This window comes from Notechis scutatus, chromosome Z, assembly GCF_049901735.1.
Source record: "Notechis scutatus isolate UNSWTSFEM ecotype Mainland chromosome Z, rNotScu1.2, whole genome shotgun sequence".
In the NCBI taxonomy this organism is placed as follows: domain Eukaryota; kingdom Metazoa; phylum Chordata; class Lepidosauria; order Squamata; family Elapidae; genus Notechis; species Notechis scutatus.
The window spans coordinates 93,850,793-93,865,172 of NC_142025.1; the positions used below are offsets into that span (position 1 = coordinate 93,850,793).

The 14,380-nt window shown below is 44.1% G+C and overlaps 1 protein-coding gene and 1 long non-coding RNA gene across 2 annotated transcripts in view; one reads left to right on the forward strand and one right to left on the reverse strand.

Annotated features, from left to right (window-relative positions):
* The window catches only part of LOC113424385 (uncharacterized), a 122,793-nt gene that overhangs the window by 32,557 nt on the left and 75,856 nt on the right, over positions 1-14,380 (forward strand). The gene's annotated exons all lie outside the window — the stretch shown is intronic.
* KRT222 (keratin 222) overlaps positions 1-14,380 on the reverse strand; it is a 49,507-nt gene that overhangs the window by 10,733 nt on the left and 24,394 nt on the right. Inside the window, 2 exon segments of the mRNA XM_087947984.1 lie at positions 1,315-1,535; positions 9,826-9,954. Of these exon segments, the coding sequence (XP_087804110.1) occupies positions 1,315-1,535; positions 9,826-9,954 (350 nt within the window).

The window sequence follows — 14,380 nt, forward strand, 5'->3', positions numbered from 1 at the left end:
GCTATCAGATTAAGAGAAGATCCCATCTCTATATTTTGTATTCATTCTCCCCCATCTTTCAATTGTAAATTATCATTCTGTTACTTATTGTTTATTTTAATGTTTACCAGTTTTTAATGTTTGTAAGTTGCCCAGGGATTCCTCTAGACAAGATAGGCAACCCAAAAATCAAATCAAATAAATAAAAATAAATAAGCTTGTTCTTTCAGAAGTTTTCTTTTAATAACTAGTTATGCGTTTTCTTTACTACTGTGGAAGAGAAACTATGCCATGCTGAAAGAACATGCTATGGTATGTTGTTTCAGTCTTTAGTGTGGTTCTATTTTGTTACCTCATAAAGTAACAGAATACAAAAATAACTGGAAAAGCAACCATTTGGGTTTATACTTAACCTCAAAAACATGTTTGTATACTGATTATAGTACATAATCTAAATCTAAATCTAAACATAAGCCTCTCCAGAAATCAACAGCTTTCTAATTGTCTAATTATCTAACTGTTCTCTTTCTCCCCAACATGGGTATTGTTTGGCGGCAACTGATAGCATGTCATGATATTATAATGAAAATTAAATACATTAATAATTCATATAGTATGCATACTGTGACACATGTGATATCATCACATACCAGATGCTGATGTCCAATATTTAATTTTTTTATTTATTGATCAAATTTATATACAGGTAGCTCTCAACTTTCAACAATTTGTTTAGTGACCATTCAAAGTTACAACAGCACCGAAAAATGATTTATGACCGTTTTTCACACTTATGACTGTTGCAGCATCTCCATGGTCATGTGATCAAAATTCAAATACTTGGCAACTGACTCATATTTATGAGGGGTTCCAAGGTTGCAAAATGGGGCAAAACTTAACAACTGTCTCGCTTAGCAATGGAAATTGCGGTTTTAAGTCAAGGACTACCTGTAGCTGCCCATATCAATACTTGGCACTAGATGGCTATATAAATTTGATTAATAAATAAATCTCTCAAATCATCTCTTCCATCTCAGTGTTCAGTTCTCCCAGAAATTCTATTCCATTCCAGAATTTCCTCAATTCATTATTAGGCAATGAGACATTTTTGTTTGTTTCACTGATCTGATTCCTATACAACAGAGAGGTATAATGGGCTTGGCTTGATTTTGCCTTGATATACATGACTTAGGTTTATGTATGAATCCAAGCCACTGTAGTTTGTTCTACAAAACACTAATAAAAAGAATCCTGGTGTGTACACATCCCTGAGTCATATTGCAACTAATGCAAAGTAGTTAACAATCTCAGTCACTTTGATTTAGGCAGAGGTACCTTTTCTCTTCTTTCTCCAGCAAACTGCGATAGGTAGCTATTTCCTGCTCAAGTCTCATCTTGGAATTTAATAATATTTCATGTTGCTGGAGCTGTTTTTCGATGTCTTGCCGCACTTCTTGGAGCTCCTTCTCCAGATCCTCAATCTCTGTTTCCAAGTGCTTGAGCTGTGTTTGGTATCGTAGTTCTGTGGCCTGTAGCGAATTCTCCAATCCCCTTTCCTATTATATGAAGTTTCTGATTAAAATGCCAAGGTATACTTCCAAACAAACCAAAACCATTTAAAATCATTCAGCAACAGCTTACTTTCAGAAAAACCCAAATCTGAAATTTCTATTAAATATAATGAAATCTATATTTAAACAGTGTATTATAAACCATAAAAAAAAACAATTGACTTGTACAATTTACTAGATGAATATGCTTATATCATGTATGATACACAGACACACACACACACACACACACAGAGTATATATAAGCCAGGAGACTTATACAAGTGACCTGATGGAAGTTTCTTGACATTTCTTCTCTCCAACTTCCTGACTATAGTTTTGAATCGTGTAGTTCTGGTAAAATTTCTCCAAATGTCATTCGTTATTGTTGGGTTTTTTAGATTGTGATAGCCTTGGTTAAAAATACTGGTTAATGAAGGATATAAATATATGTATTATACTTATTGAAATCCATACATATTTGATTTATACATATTTGATTTCAAGTATTCCCAGAGTAGTTTTCATTTGCATAAAATGTCTACAAAAATTAAAAATAGTATAAATCGTTACAAATGCCTTTAAAAAACCCTACCAACAAATCAATTTGTGCAGTGAAGAATATCTGAGAGAGAGTACAGTATCCTACAACTATGAAAGGTCATAAATAAATATGAGAGACAGAAAACAATAAACAATAGTATTCCTAGTACAATTTTGAAGTTTAATATAGTTGTGCATTACACAGAATCAGGGGGACTATATAGAAATATATATTTATGTGTAATAATAAGCTTATGCTTTAATTTAAATTCCTCCAAAAACTTTAATATGGAAGAACATTTTTGTCTCCTTATTCTCCCATGAGCTGTTCAGAGTATCCAGTAGTGGGAGGTGCTTCAGTCTCTTCATGTATAGGCTGGGCTTCATCTGTGGGATGCTCCTCCTCCTCCTCCTCCTCCTCCACAGGACACCTCCCAAGCATCCCCCAGTTTTGGCTCAGCCTCATTGAGGATAGGCAGTGCTTTTGTTTCTTCCTTGGCCAAAACAGGAAAATACCTTAAAATTCAGGTTTGGAGATAGCTAATTCGTCCTTAAGGCTCCAGCTTCTAGTGAGCTGACGAGCTACCGACGATTGCCTTTTCCATTTGGCTGTCGGAGATCGCTCGCATTATCGGGAAGCGCTCTCGGAGCCCCGAAGTGGTTGGAGGCTTCGGCTTCGAACCACGCCTCCCCCAACCGCTAAATACAACCCTTGCCATAGCGATAGCTGTGCCGTTACGATCAGATTGCTATCAACGATGCGGTGTTGTTTTACTCTAACAGCCAAGTTGTATCGCTCTCCCTTTAAGAACGCCGCCTTGGGATGGGGGGCATAAGTGCCCATTTTTTCATCCTTCCCCGCCGTCTAGGTGTGAGGAGGAAGCCGTCTGAGACAAATCCCTCACACAACAGGAGATTGCCACTGGAATTAACGTGCATGTCAAAAGTTAACGGCCAGACGCCATTGTGTTTACTGTAGACTGTGTGGCTGCGCTGAGTGCAAATTGTTTCCAGGCTGTGTGAGGTAGTTTCCCCGAGTAGTGGTTTCTCCTTAGGAACCCAGGGGAAATTTGAACCCTCGTTTTTTCATATTCAAGGCCACCTGTTGGATATAATTAGTTGGCTTAACCCTCACAACTATTCCACAACTAATCCACAACTATCCCAGCAGCACAACAGCGAGCACCAAGGCCTATGCCCGCCTGTGCAGGGCAGCTGTTGTAGGCCAGTAATTTTGCCTTCTTTTATTATTCTGGCCTGTTAAGCGTTCTCAATTTGGTTAATTTGGAATTTCAATAAATTAGCTGTACTATTGACAATCCAAATACACACACACACACACACACACACACAAACACACATAAGGTATAAATATTAATAATATTAATAGTAATATTTCAGAAAAACGGAGGCTCTTTTCATTTCGTTTCAGCCAACCACTCAAGGACGCAAAGTCTCATCTTCTACAATAGGCAGATGGTTAAGGGCTGCGAAAGCTAAAACATACGAGACTCAATCAGGGGCACAACAGCACATTCAACCAGAAGCGCCGCAACATCGGCAGCGTGGGCTATGCAAGCGCCAATAACAGAAATTTGTCAGGCAGCAACTTGGGCCTCTCCATCATCTTTCATTAGGCACTATAAAATAGATATCTTTGCCTCAGCTGAGGATTCATTTGGCAGGAGAGTTTTGCAACGGGTCCATAAGGCCCAGGAGGGGACTCCAAGCCAGACAGAGACCCTCCTATAGCACAAGCCAAGCTTTGGTATGTCTTACTGGTGGATGCTCTGAAAAGCTCATGGGAGAAAGGGTGCTGGTACTTATCTGAGACGCCCGTTCTCTGTGAGCTATGAAGAGCATCCAGCTCCACCCAATTTCCGTCTACTGGGGTCCTGTTCCTGCCAACGATTTGATAGGGCATATGGGGCGAGGGTGTTCATCACCTTGTCTTTGCCAAAACTGGGGGATGCTTGGGAGGAGTCCTGTGGAGAAGGAGGAGCATCCCACAAATTAAACCCAGCCTATACATGAAGAGACTGAAGCACCTCCCACTATTGGATGCTCTTCTCCTCCATGCTGCATCGAGAGCCCAGGATGGGTTGACTCCTTCCTATGATGTCATAGCTGAGCCTGTACTAAGATATAAAAGCCAGCCTCCAGGAGAGACCCCAGCTTTTGACTCAGCTCCTTTCAGTCAGTAGCTGTGTCTCTGAAAGCATTCTGTTAGATAGCAGGGAGCAGCGTCACAGAGCTCTGTGCAGGCAAGCTGGGCAGCGTCTGCAGACCTCCCCCATGCCTGCAGTTTGGAGCGATCGTAAACATGATCGGCAAACTGATAAGAGCTCCAGCCAGCTGATCGTGTAGCTGGTTGCTGTGTTTTTCCCTTGCTGACTTCGCTTGGGGCTCTATATAGCCTAAGGAGCGATTCTTCAATCTTGGAGCCTGTTTTCCTGTAGTCAGCAGTCAAGCCTTCCACCACAAGGTGAGTGGCCATTTTGTAAGCCCGGGGGCCATTTATAGCCTAAGGGGCTTAATAGAAAAATTTCTAAACAGCTTCTTTCCAACACAAGAGCCTTTATTTTACAAATGGAGCAAGATAAGGCTCTGGCAGAGCTTCCCCCCCCCAGTGGAACAGTCTCTTAAGCCCAATAGGAGAAAAAGACATAGGCAACGCACGCAATCAGTCCAGAGGGAGGTGGCTGCTAAAATCAAAGCTAAGGTTCTAGCCCCTAAGAAGGCAACTCGGGCTGAATTGAGGGCAGAGAAGCGCAGACATGCAGCTCTAGAGAGGCAGTTCAACTATTCAACAGAAGGGAGTGCAACTACAGCATGTTTCAGGTGATACTCGTGGACCCCAACCAAGCCCTCCCACGGGAGGAGAAGTTATCTATGAGCCTTTCTATCCTCCATCCTGGTCTCCTGAGGCTCTTGCTGTACAGTCAGATCCTCAGGATTTAAGCAGATCTGGGCCTTATTTCCAACAGGCTTCTGTGTCCTATGGTCCTCCCCCTCCCTCCAGGCCTCGAATCGCTCCTCAATCTAGGCCTGAAGCCACCTTCACTCCCACAGCAGCGGGCCTTCTGCCTCTACCTTTGAGGGATATCCAAGATGTAGTCTCATCAGCCATTAGGCAGGGATTGGCTGAAGGGTTCAAGCAAATTCTTCAACCTCTGGAAAGGGTTCAGGCCCTTCTCCCTTCTCAGTGTATAAGTTCCTTGCCTCATCATCCTGATTTACACAGGCCTCAGGACCTCAGGGTCCATTCTTATCTACCAGAATGGGAGGAGGTTGATGAGGAAGGAAGGCCTTCACCATCTGAACACAGTTACTCTTCTCATTCAGAGTGTGAAGAGGGTGAGATTTTTGACCAAAATCTTTCAGAGGAAGAGGATTCTCGCCCAGAGCAGACATCCTCTGCATTGGTCTTCAAACCTACTCTCTTCAGACCATTACTCAGCAAGGCCTTGGTCAGTGCCAAGCTGTCTCCAGAGGAAGTGGCTCCCGAGCTACAAGGAAATCCCTCTAGCCAAGGGGATTCGCTCTTCTCCAAGCCTGTAGTGCATGCAGAGGTTTTGCCTTCTCCCATTTTGTTCCTGGACATGGTCAAGGAACAGTGCGCTTCTCCTTCGGCAGGTCCTCGCCTATCTTCTCTACATAAGCGTTTCTACAATGTCAGCACAGTTCTGGACAATGCCCTGGCAGTGCCTTCTGTTGGTATTCCGGTTCTGGCCTCGTTCTCATCTTCTGGCACTCCCACAGAGCCAGAAGATATCCTGAAACCGGATGATAAATGTTCTGAACAGACCCTCAAGCGCAATCACCAGGCTGCTGCTTGGGTTGTTCGGGCTTCAACAGCAGCATCCTTCTTCACCAGGGCATCCTTACGGTGGCTGCGCCAACTCCAGAATAGATTGCCTGCTTCTGACCTTCGGTCTCACCAAGACCTTAATAAGTTTATTGCAGCAGCGGAATTCACTGCGGATGCCACTCTCAATTCCACCAAATTTACATCCAAGGCCATGACAACTTCTGTCGCAGCAAGAAGATTTTTATGGCTCCGAAATTGGCAGGCAGAGTCACGCTGAAAATGGCAGCTGGCTTAAGTTCCATTCGCAGGCGATAAGCTTTTTGGTGATGCTCTGGAACCTTATCTCATCGAAACCAGAGATAAACGTAAAATTCTCTCTTTCTCTGGGAAGAAAGCCGACTATCGCCCTGCTCCTTATCGCCCTCCTGCCTTCCGAGCGGAGACCTCATCTCGCTTCCCCTGCTCTCACAGGCCATATTCCCAACGCCAAGACCAACAGGTGGAAACATTGGCAGGCAACAACCTTCTGGTAAACGGCCCTTTCGGGGGGGAGGGGGTCGTTCCTTCTGTCGCTCTAAGTAATCCCTCGTTCTCCCCACCCATCGGAGGTTGCCTAGCCTTCTTTGCCTCCAAATGGGAGGAGTCAACGGCGGACGCCTGGGTGCTCAGCACTATTAGGTCAGGGTTACAATTGGACTTCCTAACCCTACCCCCCAAATTTTTTTTGATCTGTCCTGTCTTGGGACATTTCCAGGCAAGCCCTCATGAATCAGGCCATTCAGCACCTTCTTGAAATCAGGGCTATTCAACCTGTTCCCCCGTCTCAACAGGGAGGTGGACTTTACTCTCGCCTTTTCATTGTTCCCAAAGCCTCAGGGGGGTGGCGAGCCATACTTGATCTAAAATTTCTCAACCAATTTGTAAAATACAGGCGATTTAAAATGCAGACTCTGCATTCTATTTTAGAGAGCGTTCGGGAGGGCGACCTCCTCTCTTCCATTGATCTCACTGAGGCTTACCTCCACCTCCCAATTTGGCCTCATCATCACCAGTTTCTCCGTTTCTGTTATCAGAATACCCATTACCAGTATTGAGCACTTCCCTTCGGCCTCTCATCAGCTCCAAGGGTCTTCACAAAGGTTCTGGCAGCATTGGTGGCATCTCTACGTTCTATTCCAGTGAGGATCCAATGCTACTTGGACGATATTTTGATTCTTTCCTCTTCCATCCTTGCGACCCATCGGGATCTGCAAATTACCCTATCATGTCTCCAGAGCCACGGATTTTCCATCAACACTAAAAAGAGCCAGCTCTCTCCTACAACCAAATTGCAACACTTGGGAGCAGTCATCGATACCATGTCGTGCCAGGTTTTCCTGTCCCCAGCTCGTGGAAAGAGCCTTGCAGAGATCATCAGCCAGATCCAGCAACATCAAATTGTCCCCCTGTTGCTGCTGTCCAAACTTTTGGGGGAGATGGTTTCCTGTATTGGCATCGTCCCGTGGGCTCGGCTCCACTCCCGAGCCCTCTAATGGTTCCTGCTTCCCTACCAACGAGCAGGAACCAGGCACTCATCTGAGACAGGCTAGTGATAACCACCGATGCCAGCCTCCTGGGTTGGGGTTCCCATATGCAGGGCCAGATACTCAGGGCATTTGGTCCAGATCCGAACAGACCCTTCCCATAAATTGGCTAGAGCTCAGAGCCATTTTTCTAGCTCTCAAGCATTTCAGGCAATCAGTGACCGGCTCTCATGTTCTAGTCCTTACGGACAACATGGCCGCAAAGGCTCATGTCAACCGGCAAGGGGGGACGAGGACCAAAGCCCTCATGAGAGAGGCTCTACGGTTGGGGTTATGGGCAGAGGAACACCTGTTATCGATCTCGGCAGACCACATCTCCAGGGTCGGCAACTCCCAGGCGACTGGTTCAGCAGAAGCCTAGTCAACCAGGCAGAATGGTCCATTCCTCCATCTCTATTCAGGGATCTTTCCCTCAGATTTGGAACACCGGAGGTGGATCTTTTCTTCACTCCTCAAAATGCCCAAGTGACCAGATTCTTCACCAGGTTTCCTTGCCAGGGAGTGGAGGGGACCAATGCTCTTCGGTGCAGATAGCCCAAGGGTCTCCTCTATGCCTTTCCCCCGCTTCCCATCATTCCGGCAGTAATTCGGAAGAGGTTGGAGGAACGTGCGGAGCTCCTCCTGGCACCCTATTGGGCAAGGATGCCCTGGTTTGTGGACCTGGTCAACCTATCAGTGGCTTCTCCTTGGAGGATCCCTGCCCATCTAACCTCCCTTCACCAGGAGCCCTGCTCCACCCTGTGGTTCAAGCTGACCATGTGGCACTTGAGCGGCAGTGGCTAGAAGAGGCTGACCTTCCAGAAAGGGTCATCTTCACTATCCTGGCTTCTCGCAGACCTTCTACAAGGTGCATCTATGATGCCACCTGGAAGGCTTTTTCCCAATGGTGCCTCAGGGAGGGTCTTTCTCCTGCTTCAGCCCAGTTGGCAGAAGTTCTTAGCTTCCTTCAGCATGGGCTGGAGAAAGGTTGGCCCCCAACACCTTATGCAGGCAGGTTGTGACCCTCTCCTCAGTCCTTTCATGGGGTTTGCTTCCTTCCTTATCCCATCACACTTCAGTCAGGAGGTTTTTGAAAGGGGCTTCCAACCTGCACCCTCCGGTGGTTCATGGGTATCCTTCCTGGGACCTTCATTTGGTCCTTAATGCCCTTACAAAGTCCCCCTTTGAACCCCTTAGAACAGTGTCTCTCCGTTTCCTGACTCTGAAGGTAGTGTTCCTTGTTGCCATCACTTCTGCCAGGAGGGTTTCCGAGCTTGCTGCTCTTTCCATCAGACAGGACCTTTGTTCCTTTCACGATGATAGGGTTGTTCTTCGTCTGGACCCCTCATGTATTCCGAAGGTTAACACCTGGTTTCACAGGTCCCAGGACATTGTTTTGCCTGACATCTGTCCTCTTCCGCACCATGACTTAGAGCGGCAGTGGCACACGCTAGACGTAAGAAGGGCTCTTAGAATATACATTAAGCACACTTTCTCCTTCAGGAAGTCAGAAGCCATGTTTGTTTCTTTTTTCCCTTCTCACTTGGGGCCTCTTCTCCTTCTAGGCCTCTTCTCCTTCTATTATCAGGTGGGTCAGGTCTTGCATTGAGCAGGCCTACAAAGCTGTGGCCCTTCTGGTTCCCCGAGGTCTGACGGCGCACTCTACCAGAAGCGCGGTCACTTCTGCTGCCTGGGCGACCCAAGCATCCTTGGAGGAGATTTGTCATGCGGCCACATGGACATCCCCATCTCCTTTCATCAGACACTACCGTCTGGATGCTTTTGCCTTGGCGACTGCAGCCTTCGGCAGACGAGTGCTTCAACGAGTGGTTCCACAGTCGGTGTGTTGAGCCAGACGAGGACCCGCCCGTGGACATGCAAGCTTTGGTATGTCCCATCTGGGCTCTCGATGCAGCATGGAGGAGAATGGGCGTTGGTAGAAGTTACTGTGAACGCCCTTTCTATCTCTGCTGCGAGAGAGCCCAGCCCCTCCCTTGATTCATCCGGAGAGGGTAAGACATATTTCTGTATTTATTTTGGGTTTTCAGAGACACCTTTCAGTCTGTCAAGTATCTTCACCAAAGCTGGGGTCTCTCCCAGGGGCTGGCTTTTATATCTTAGTACAGACTCAGCTATGACATCATAGGAAGGAGTCAACCCATCCTGGGCTCTCTCGCAGCATAGATAGGGCGTTCATGGTAACTTCTACCAACGCCCATTCACAGCTCATAGAGAACAAGCATCTCAACGCCCTTTTAAATCCCCAAAGAACAATTCTTATTAGAAGGAATAATAAAGATGTTTAAACTTGTGAGTTAACAGAAGAAGAAATGTTTTCTTTCTGAAAACAATTTTAGAGTAGCTGTTTGCTTACACTTACCATGGCATGAAGAGAGTCTATTTCGATCTGCATATGATGCCACTGGCGTCTAGCTTCATTTAACTCGGCCCTGGCTGCCTTTAAGATTTCTTCATCTTTGTTCATTCTTGCAGTTATGACTTTTTCTAGCTGCAGGGAATATTTACAATGCCAGGTCAACATTGTCAGGAACAATGAAAATTTAAACTTTACTTGTGTGAGCGAACCCCCAACTTTCTGAAACAAATCATCGTTCATTTGTTCCTTTTGTAATGTTGGCTGCTCTTGCAACTGAAGCAAAGAATATCTTCAATTTCAATCAAAATACTGTGGTTGTTAAAACAGTAAGGTAAACATATTTCTGAATGCTAAAAATGATTTTAGTATAATAACTTCTAAAACATGATTAAAAATTGTAAGATTTGTAGTCCATATATGAATGCTACCAGCTTGGGGAAGATTTCTACAGGATGTACTACAGTACTAGGCATGGTGTCTAGTGACATGTAGATAGTCCTTAAGTTATGACAGCAATGGAGCCTACCCATCATGGCTGTAAATCAGATCACTCATGTGACCAACCTTTTTGGGAGTGGTCATTAAATGAATGCCACATCTTGTTTAGCAAATAAATGGTTTGCTATGGGCCAGTTTTGCCGAAAGCTGGAAGCAAATTCCAATTTTTGTCAAAACTGTCATAAAATAAGGTCATGTGACCATGAGATGCTGCAAAGACCCATAAATGCAGTTGCCAAATACAGTCACCTGACCATTCAGTGAAGTCAGGGAACTTTGAATGATTGCTAAACAATGTCATAAATTGAGGACTACTTGTAGTTGGTTTATTTGTGATTCCCTTGTGCTTGCCTTAAAATGAATCATTAAACTTTAGTTCATTCTGATACTACCAGCCTGTTTGCTAAACTGGAGTGGTAAAATCTATTGTCACAGATACTAAAATATTATTCTCTTTCCACATGATACTCCCAAATCCTCAAAAGTTACAAGCATTTAAAAAAAATACAAAATGATAGAAGTATTGCCAGTTTGCTAAATCTGAAATTTCAGTAACCTCACACAGTGTCTCTCCTAGTTTGGACAGGCCGAGAGTACTATTTATAATAGCCAAAGAAGATTCTCAGGAATATTATAAAATTACAGTGGAGATAATTGGAATCTGTTTTAATGTGATTTTTAAAAGTGTTATGGTAGATTGATTGCATCCATGACTTAAAAAGATTATGAAAGCCCAAGTTCAGGGACACATCTGGAGTTTTCTAGAAATTATGTTGTGGGAGGAAGATTATGTGATGGGGGAAAGATAAAAATCCATCTGAGATATGAATCCATATAAAACATGAACTTTTTTGAATCATTTCTTGACCCAAGGATTAGATTAGAGATGAGTCCTTTGTCTTCAACAAGGACAAGGCTGTGTTAGCTTTGAGTAGTATGATTTAAAACTTTGAAAGGTTAAGATTCTTACTTGTTTGAGGAATCTATATAAGTCAAGTAGGCTTCTAATATGAGGAGATGTGTAGGAATTTGAGTTGTGCCAGTACCCTTTTCTTACTATTTTCATGTTACAGAATGAGCATGTGGAGACTGATTATGAGAGTTTTTAAATGAATGTGTATAGTTTCTGAAATTCAAATTTTGAATGAAGATTGGGAAGCAAAGCAGGAAGGCAGATAAAAGTAATATAATTCCAAGATGCAACCACATTGGGTGATGAAACAGTATTCTTGCCAAAGAGTAGATTATTGATGACTGGAAAATGAAACAAAGCAAAAAATTAAATGCTTAGCTGTTTGGAAGAATTCCTCTATGGCATTTAGAAAATACTAGAGGATGCCAAAAAGTTAATGTATTGACTAGGAAGGACCTAGCATATGCATCATTTCAGTCTAAAGCTCCCATCATATACAAGAATTTATAATCCAAAATATCTGGAGTGTACCACTTTGGGGAAGATTACTGCAGAGCATGTTATGATATATAAAAATACTTTTCAGAACCAGCATGGTGCTATGGTATGGCAGGGATCTCCAAATATTTAAGGCCATTTGGATATATTTTGAATATTCTCAAAATGTTTGCCGTGGTGGGCACGGCCAGGTATAAAAAGTCTATTTACTAGAAAGTAAATGGATAAAATAGCTCCCCATAATCTTGTCTAATCTTTTGGATGCTCTCTATTATGCCAAATTATTTTTATCTTTTCTTCTGAGCAGATGTGTATGATTTTATATAGAATTTTGGGCTACAGCTTCTTTTTATCTTCAAAAAGACCCTGGAATTATATGTGGGATCCAGAAGTATTTTTCACAAGATTATTCTTGAGGCTGATTTTTTAAACACCTGATAATGCTTCCACTTTCTCTTTTTAAATAAAAAAGCTTTTAAAAATAATGTGGATAATACAGCCTGGGAAATAGGCAACATAATCTAGTTCCAGCCTTTTCGGTAGTTCTTTGACTTGAAAGTGAGTCTTTCCCAAGCACGTTTACAGAGTTTCTTTAGCAAGATTTATGGTATGAAGATGAAGTGGAAAATGCTGCAAGAATGTCAGCAAGTGAACTAATTTCAGTTTAAAACCAATGTACTGTAATTTTTCTTGCATTATGACAAAAACTCTTCGATTCTGTTTCTCCTAAATTTCCTGTAAGCTGGTTATCAGGTGAGTCAGTTCACTTAAAATGGGAAAATGAGAAATTTGAAACCTGTTAGCTTAGGAATCAATTCCTAACTTCTCCACTGAGCTGAAGGGAGAATCCAGGATGGGTAGTCTCTAGTCTCATAGCTCTGCAGACCGAGTTGAAAAACTAAGGACCCCCGGTAACGGTCCCCAGTTCTTCACTCTGTCTCAGCATGTTCAGACCACCCTTTAAGAGCTCTGAATAGTTAAGATTGTAGAAGAATCATCCCCTGGATTGAGTTTTTTCTCTTCGAGAGGCTTAGAGCAGGTTTGACAGCTAACCGGCTTGCTGGTTAGCACTTTTGTTTTTTGCGTTTTTTTGACTGCCTTTTAAAAAAATTTCTTGGCTGGTGGACTGGTTTTTTTGGAATTGTGATTGTAAATTTGGTTGGAGGTGCCCCTGAAAGCCCATATGGCCCGGGCTTGGGGGGGGGGGAATCAGTGTCTCATTCAACTCACTTTCTCCTGGTCCGTTCTTATTTATCTGTGTTAGCTGTGAAAACCGTGAGGCGCTTCTGCCCCTTTTTGGCGTCGGCCATTTCAGATGTTTCAGGACAATTCTGCAGTTTGTCTCCAGGATTGTCCCTTGGGGGGGTACTGGCCATCTGGATTGAATCCTGACCCCCTGTCCAGTCACCAGAGCACTGTGGCAGCTGTGAGATGCTTGAGACTGCCAAATTGATTGCAGTTCAGCCAGCACTGGCTTGCAAGCCTCTGATCTGTCAGGGCTTGTAGAAATTTTAAAGAGTCAGCCATTTTGTTTTGTTTTTTTTCCTTTTTGCCTTGACTCTTGCCTTAAATTGTGGAGCTGTGCTGAGCTCACCACTTCTGGGTCGCACTAGCCTCCTGAAGTGGTGGACAGCTGTTGTGACCAAAGCAGAAGCTTTAGATCAAATAAATTTTGTTTTTATTTTTCTTTTGCCCCCTTTTTTCCTTTTCTCTCTCCCTGTCAGTGACAATTATTTTTGGCGGGCTCAAAATGGCCACCCGGGGAGCTGGTCAAGAATTATCAGGTCCTCAGCAGAGTAGGGAGAGAGCTGCAAGGGGATCAACTGTGGGAGCGCCATTACTTGAGACTTTCAAGAAGAGATTGGATTGCCATTTGTCAGAAATGGTGTAGGGTCTCCTGCTTGGGTGGGGGGTTGGACTAGATGACCTACAAGGTCCCTTCCAACTCTGTTTATCTGTTATCTGTTAACTAAGTCCAGGTCTGCTGGGCTGGAGGCAGCAGCTAGGATCAGAGCTAGGACCCTATCCCCTAAAACAGTGGCCCCCAACCTTTTTTGAACCACGGACCGGTTTCACGATTATTTATTCTTCCACGGACTGGTACCTGAGTAACGCGAGACTCCACCACCATCGGGACGGCTCTTCGTTCGAAGCTGCCCCCACCCTCTTCGACGAAACTAAGGCGCGAGCACCCAAACGCCGCTTTCCAACTGAAAACCCAGAAGCACTTTCCAACCGAAAACCTGGAAGCAAACGAAAACCCGGAAGCGCCGTCGAAACAAGATGGTGGCGCCCAAGCTTTGCGGCCCGGTAAAAAATGATCCACGGACCGGTACCGGTCCAGGGACCGGTGGTTGGGGATCCCTGCCCTAAAAGACCCTCTAGGGCAGAGGATAGGCAGGCCAGGCATAGACAAAAAGCCCTAGATAAGGAGTTTGATAAGGCGGTGAGAGACTCCAAGATGGCTGAAAACAGAGCCATCTCTCCTCTGTTCCCACAAGATGGCAGGCAGGAAAACCAATTGGCAGATAGACAATATTTGACTGCCTGATCTCCTGGTGGCTCAAGTACTCAGCATTTGCAGGGAAACCTCCAAATCAAGGGAAAAGCCACTCATAATAATTATAAAATAATAATCATAAATAAAAA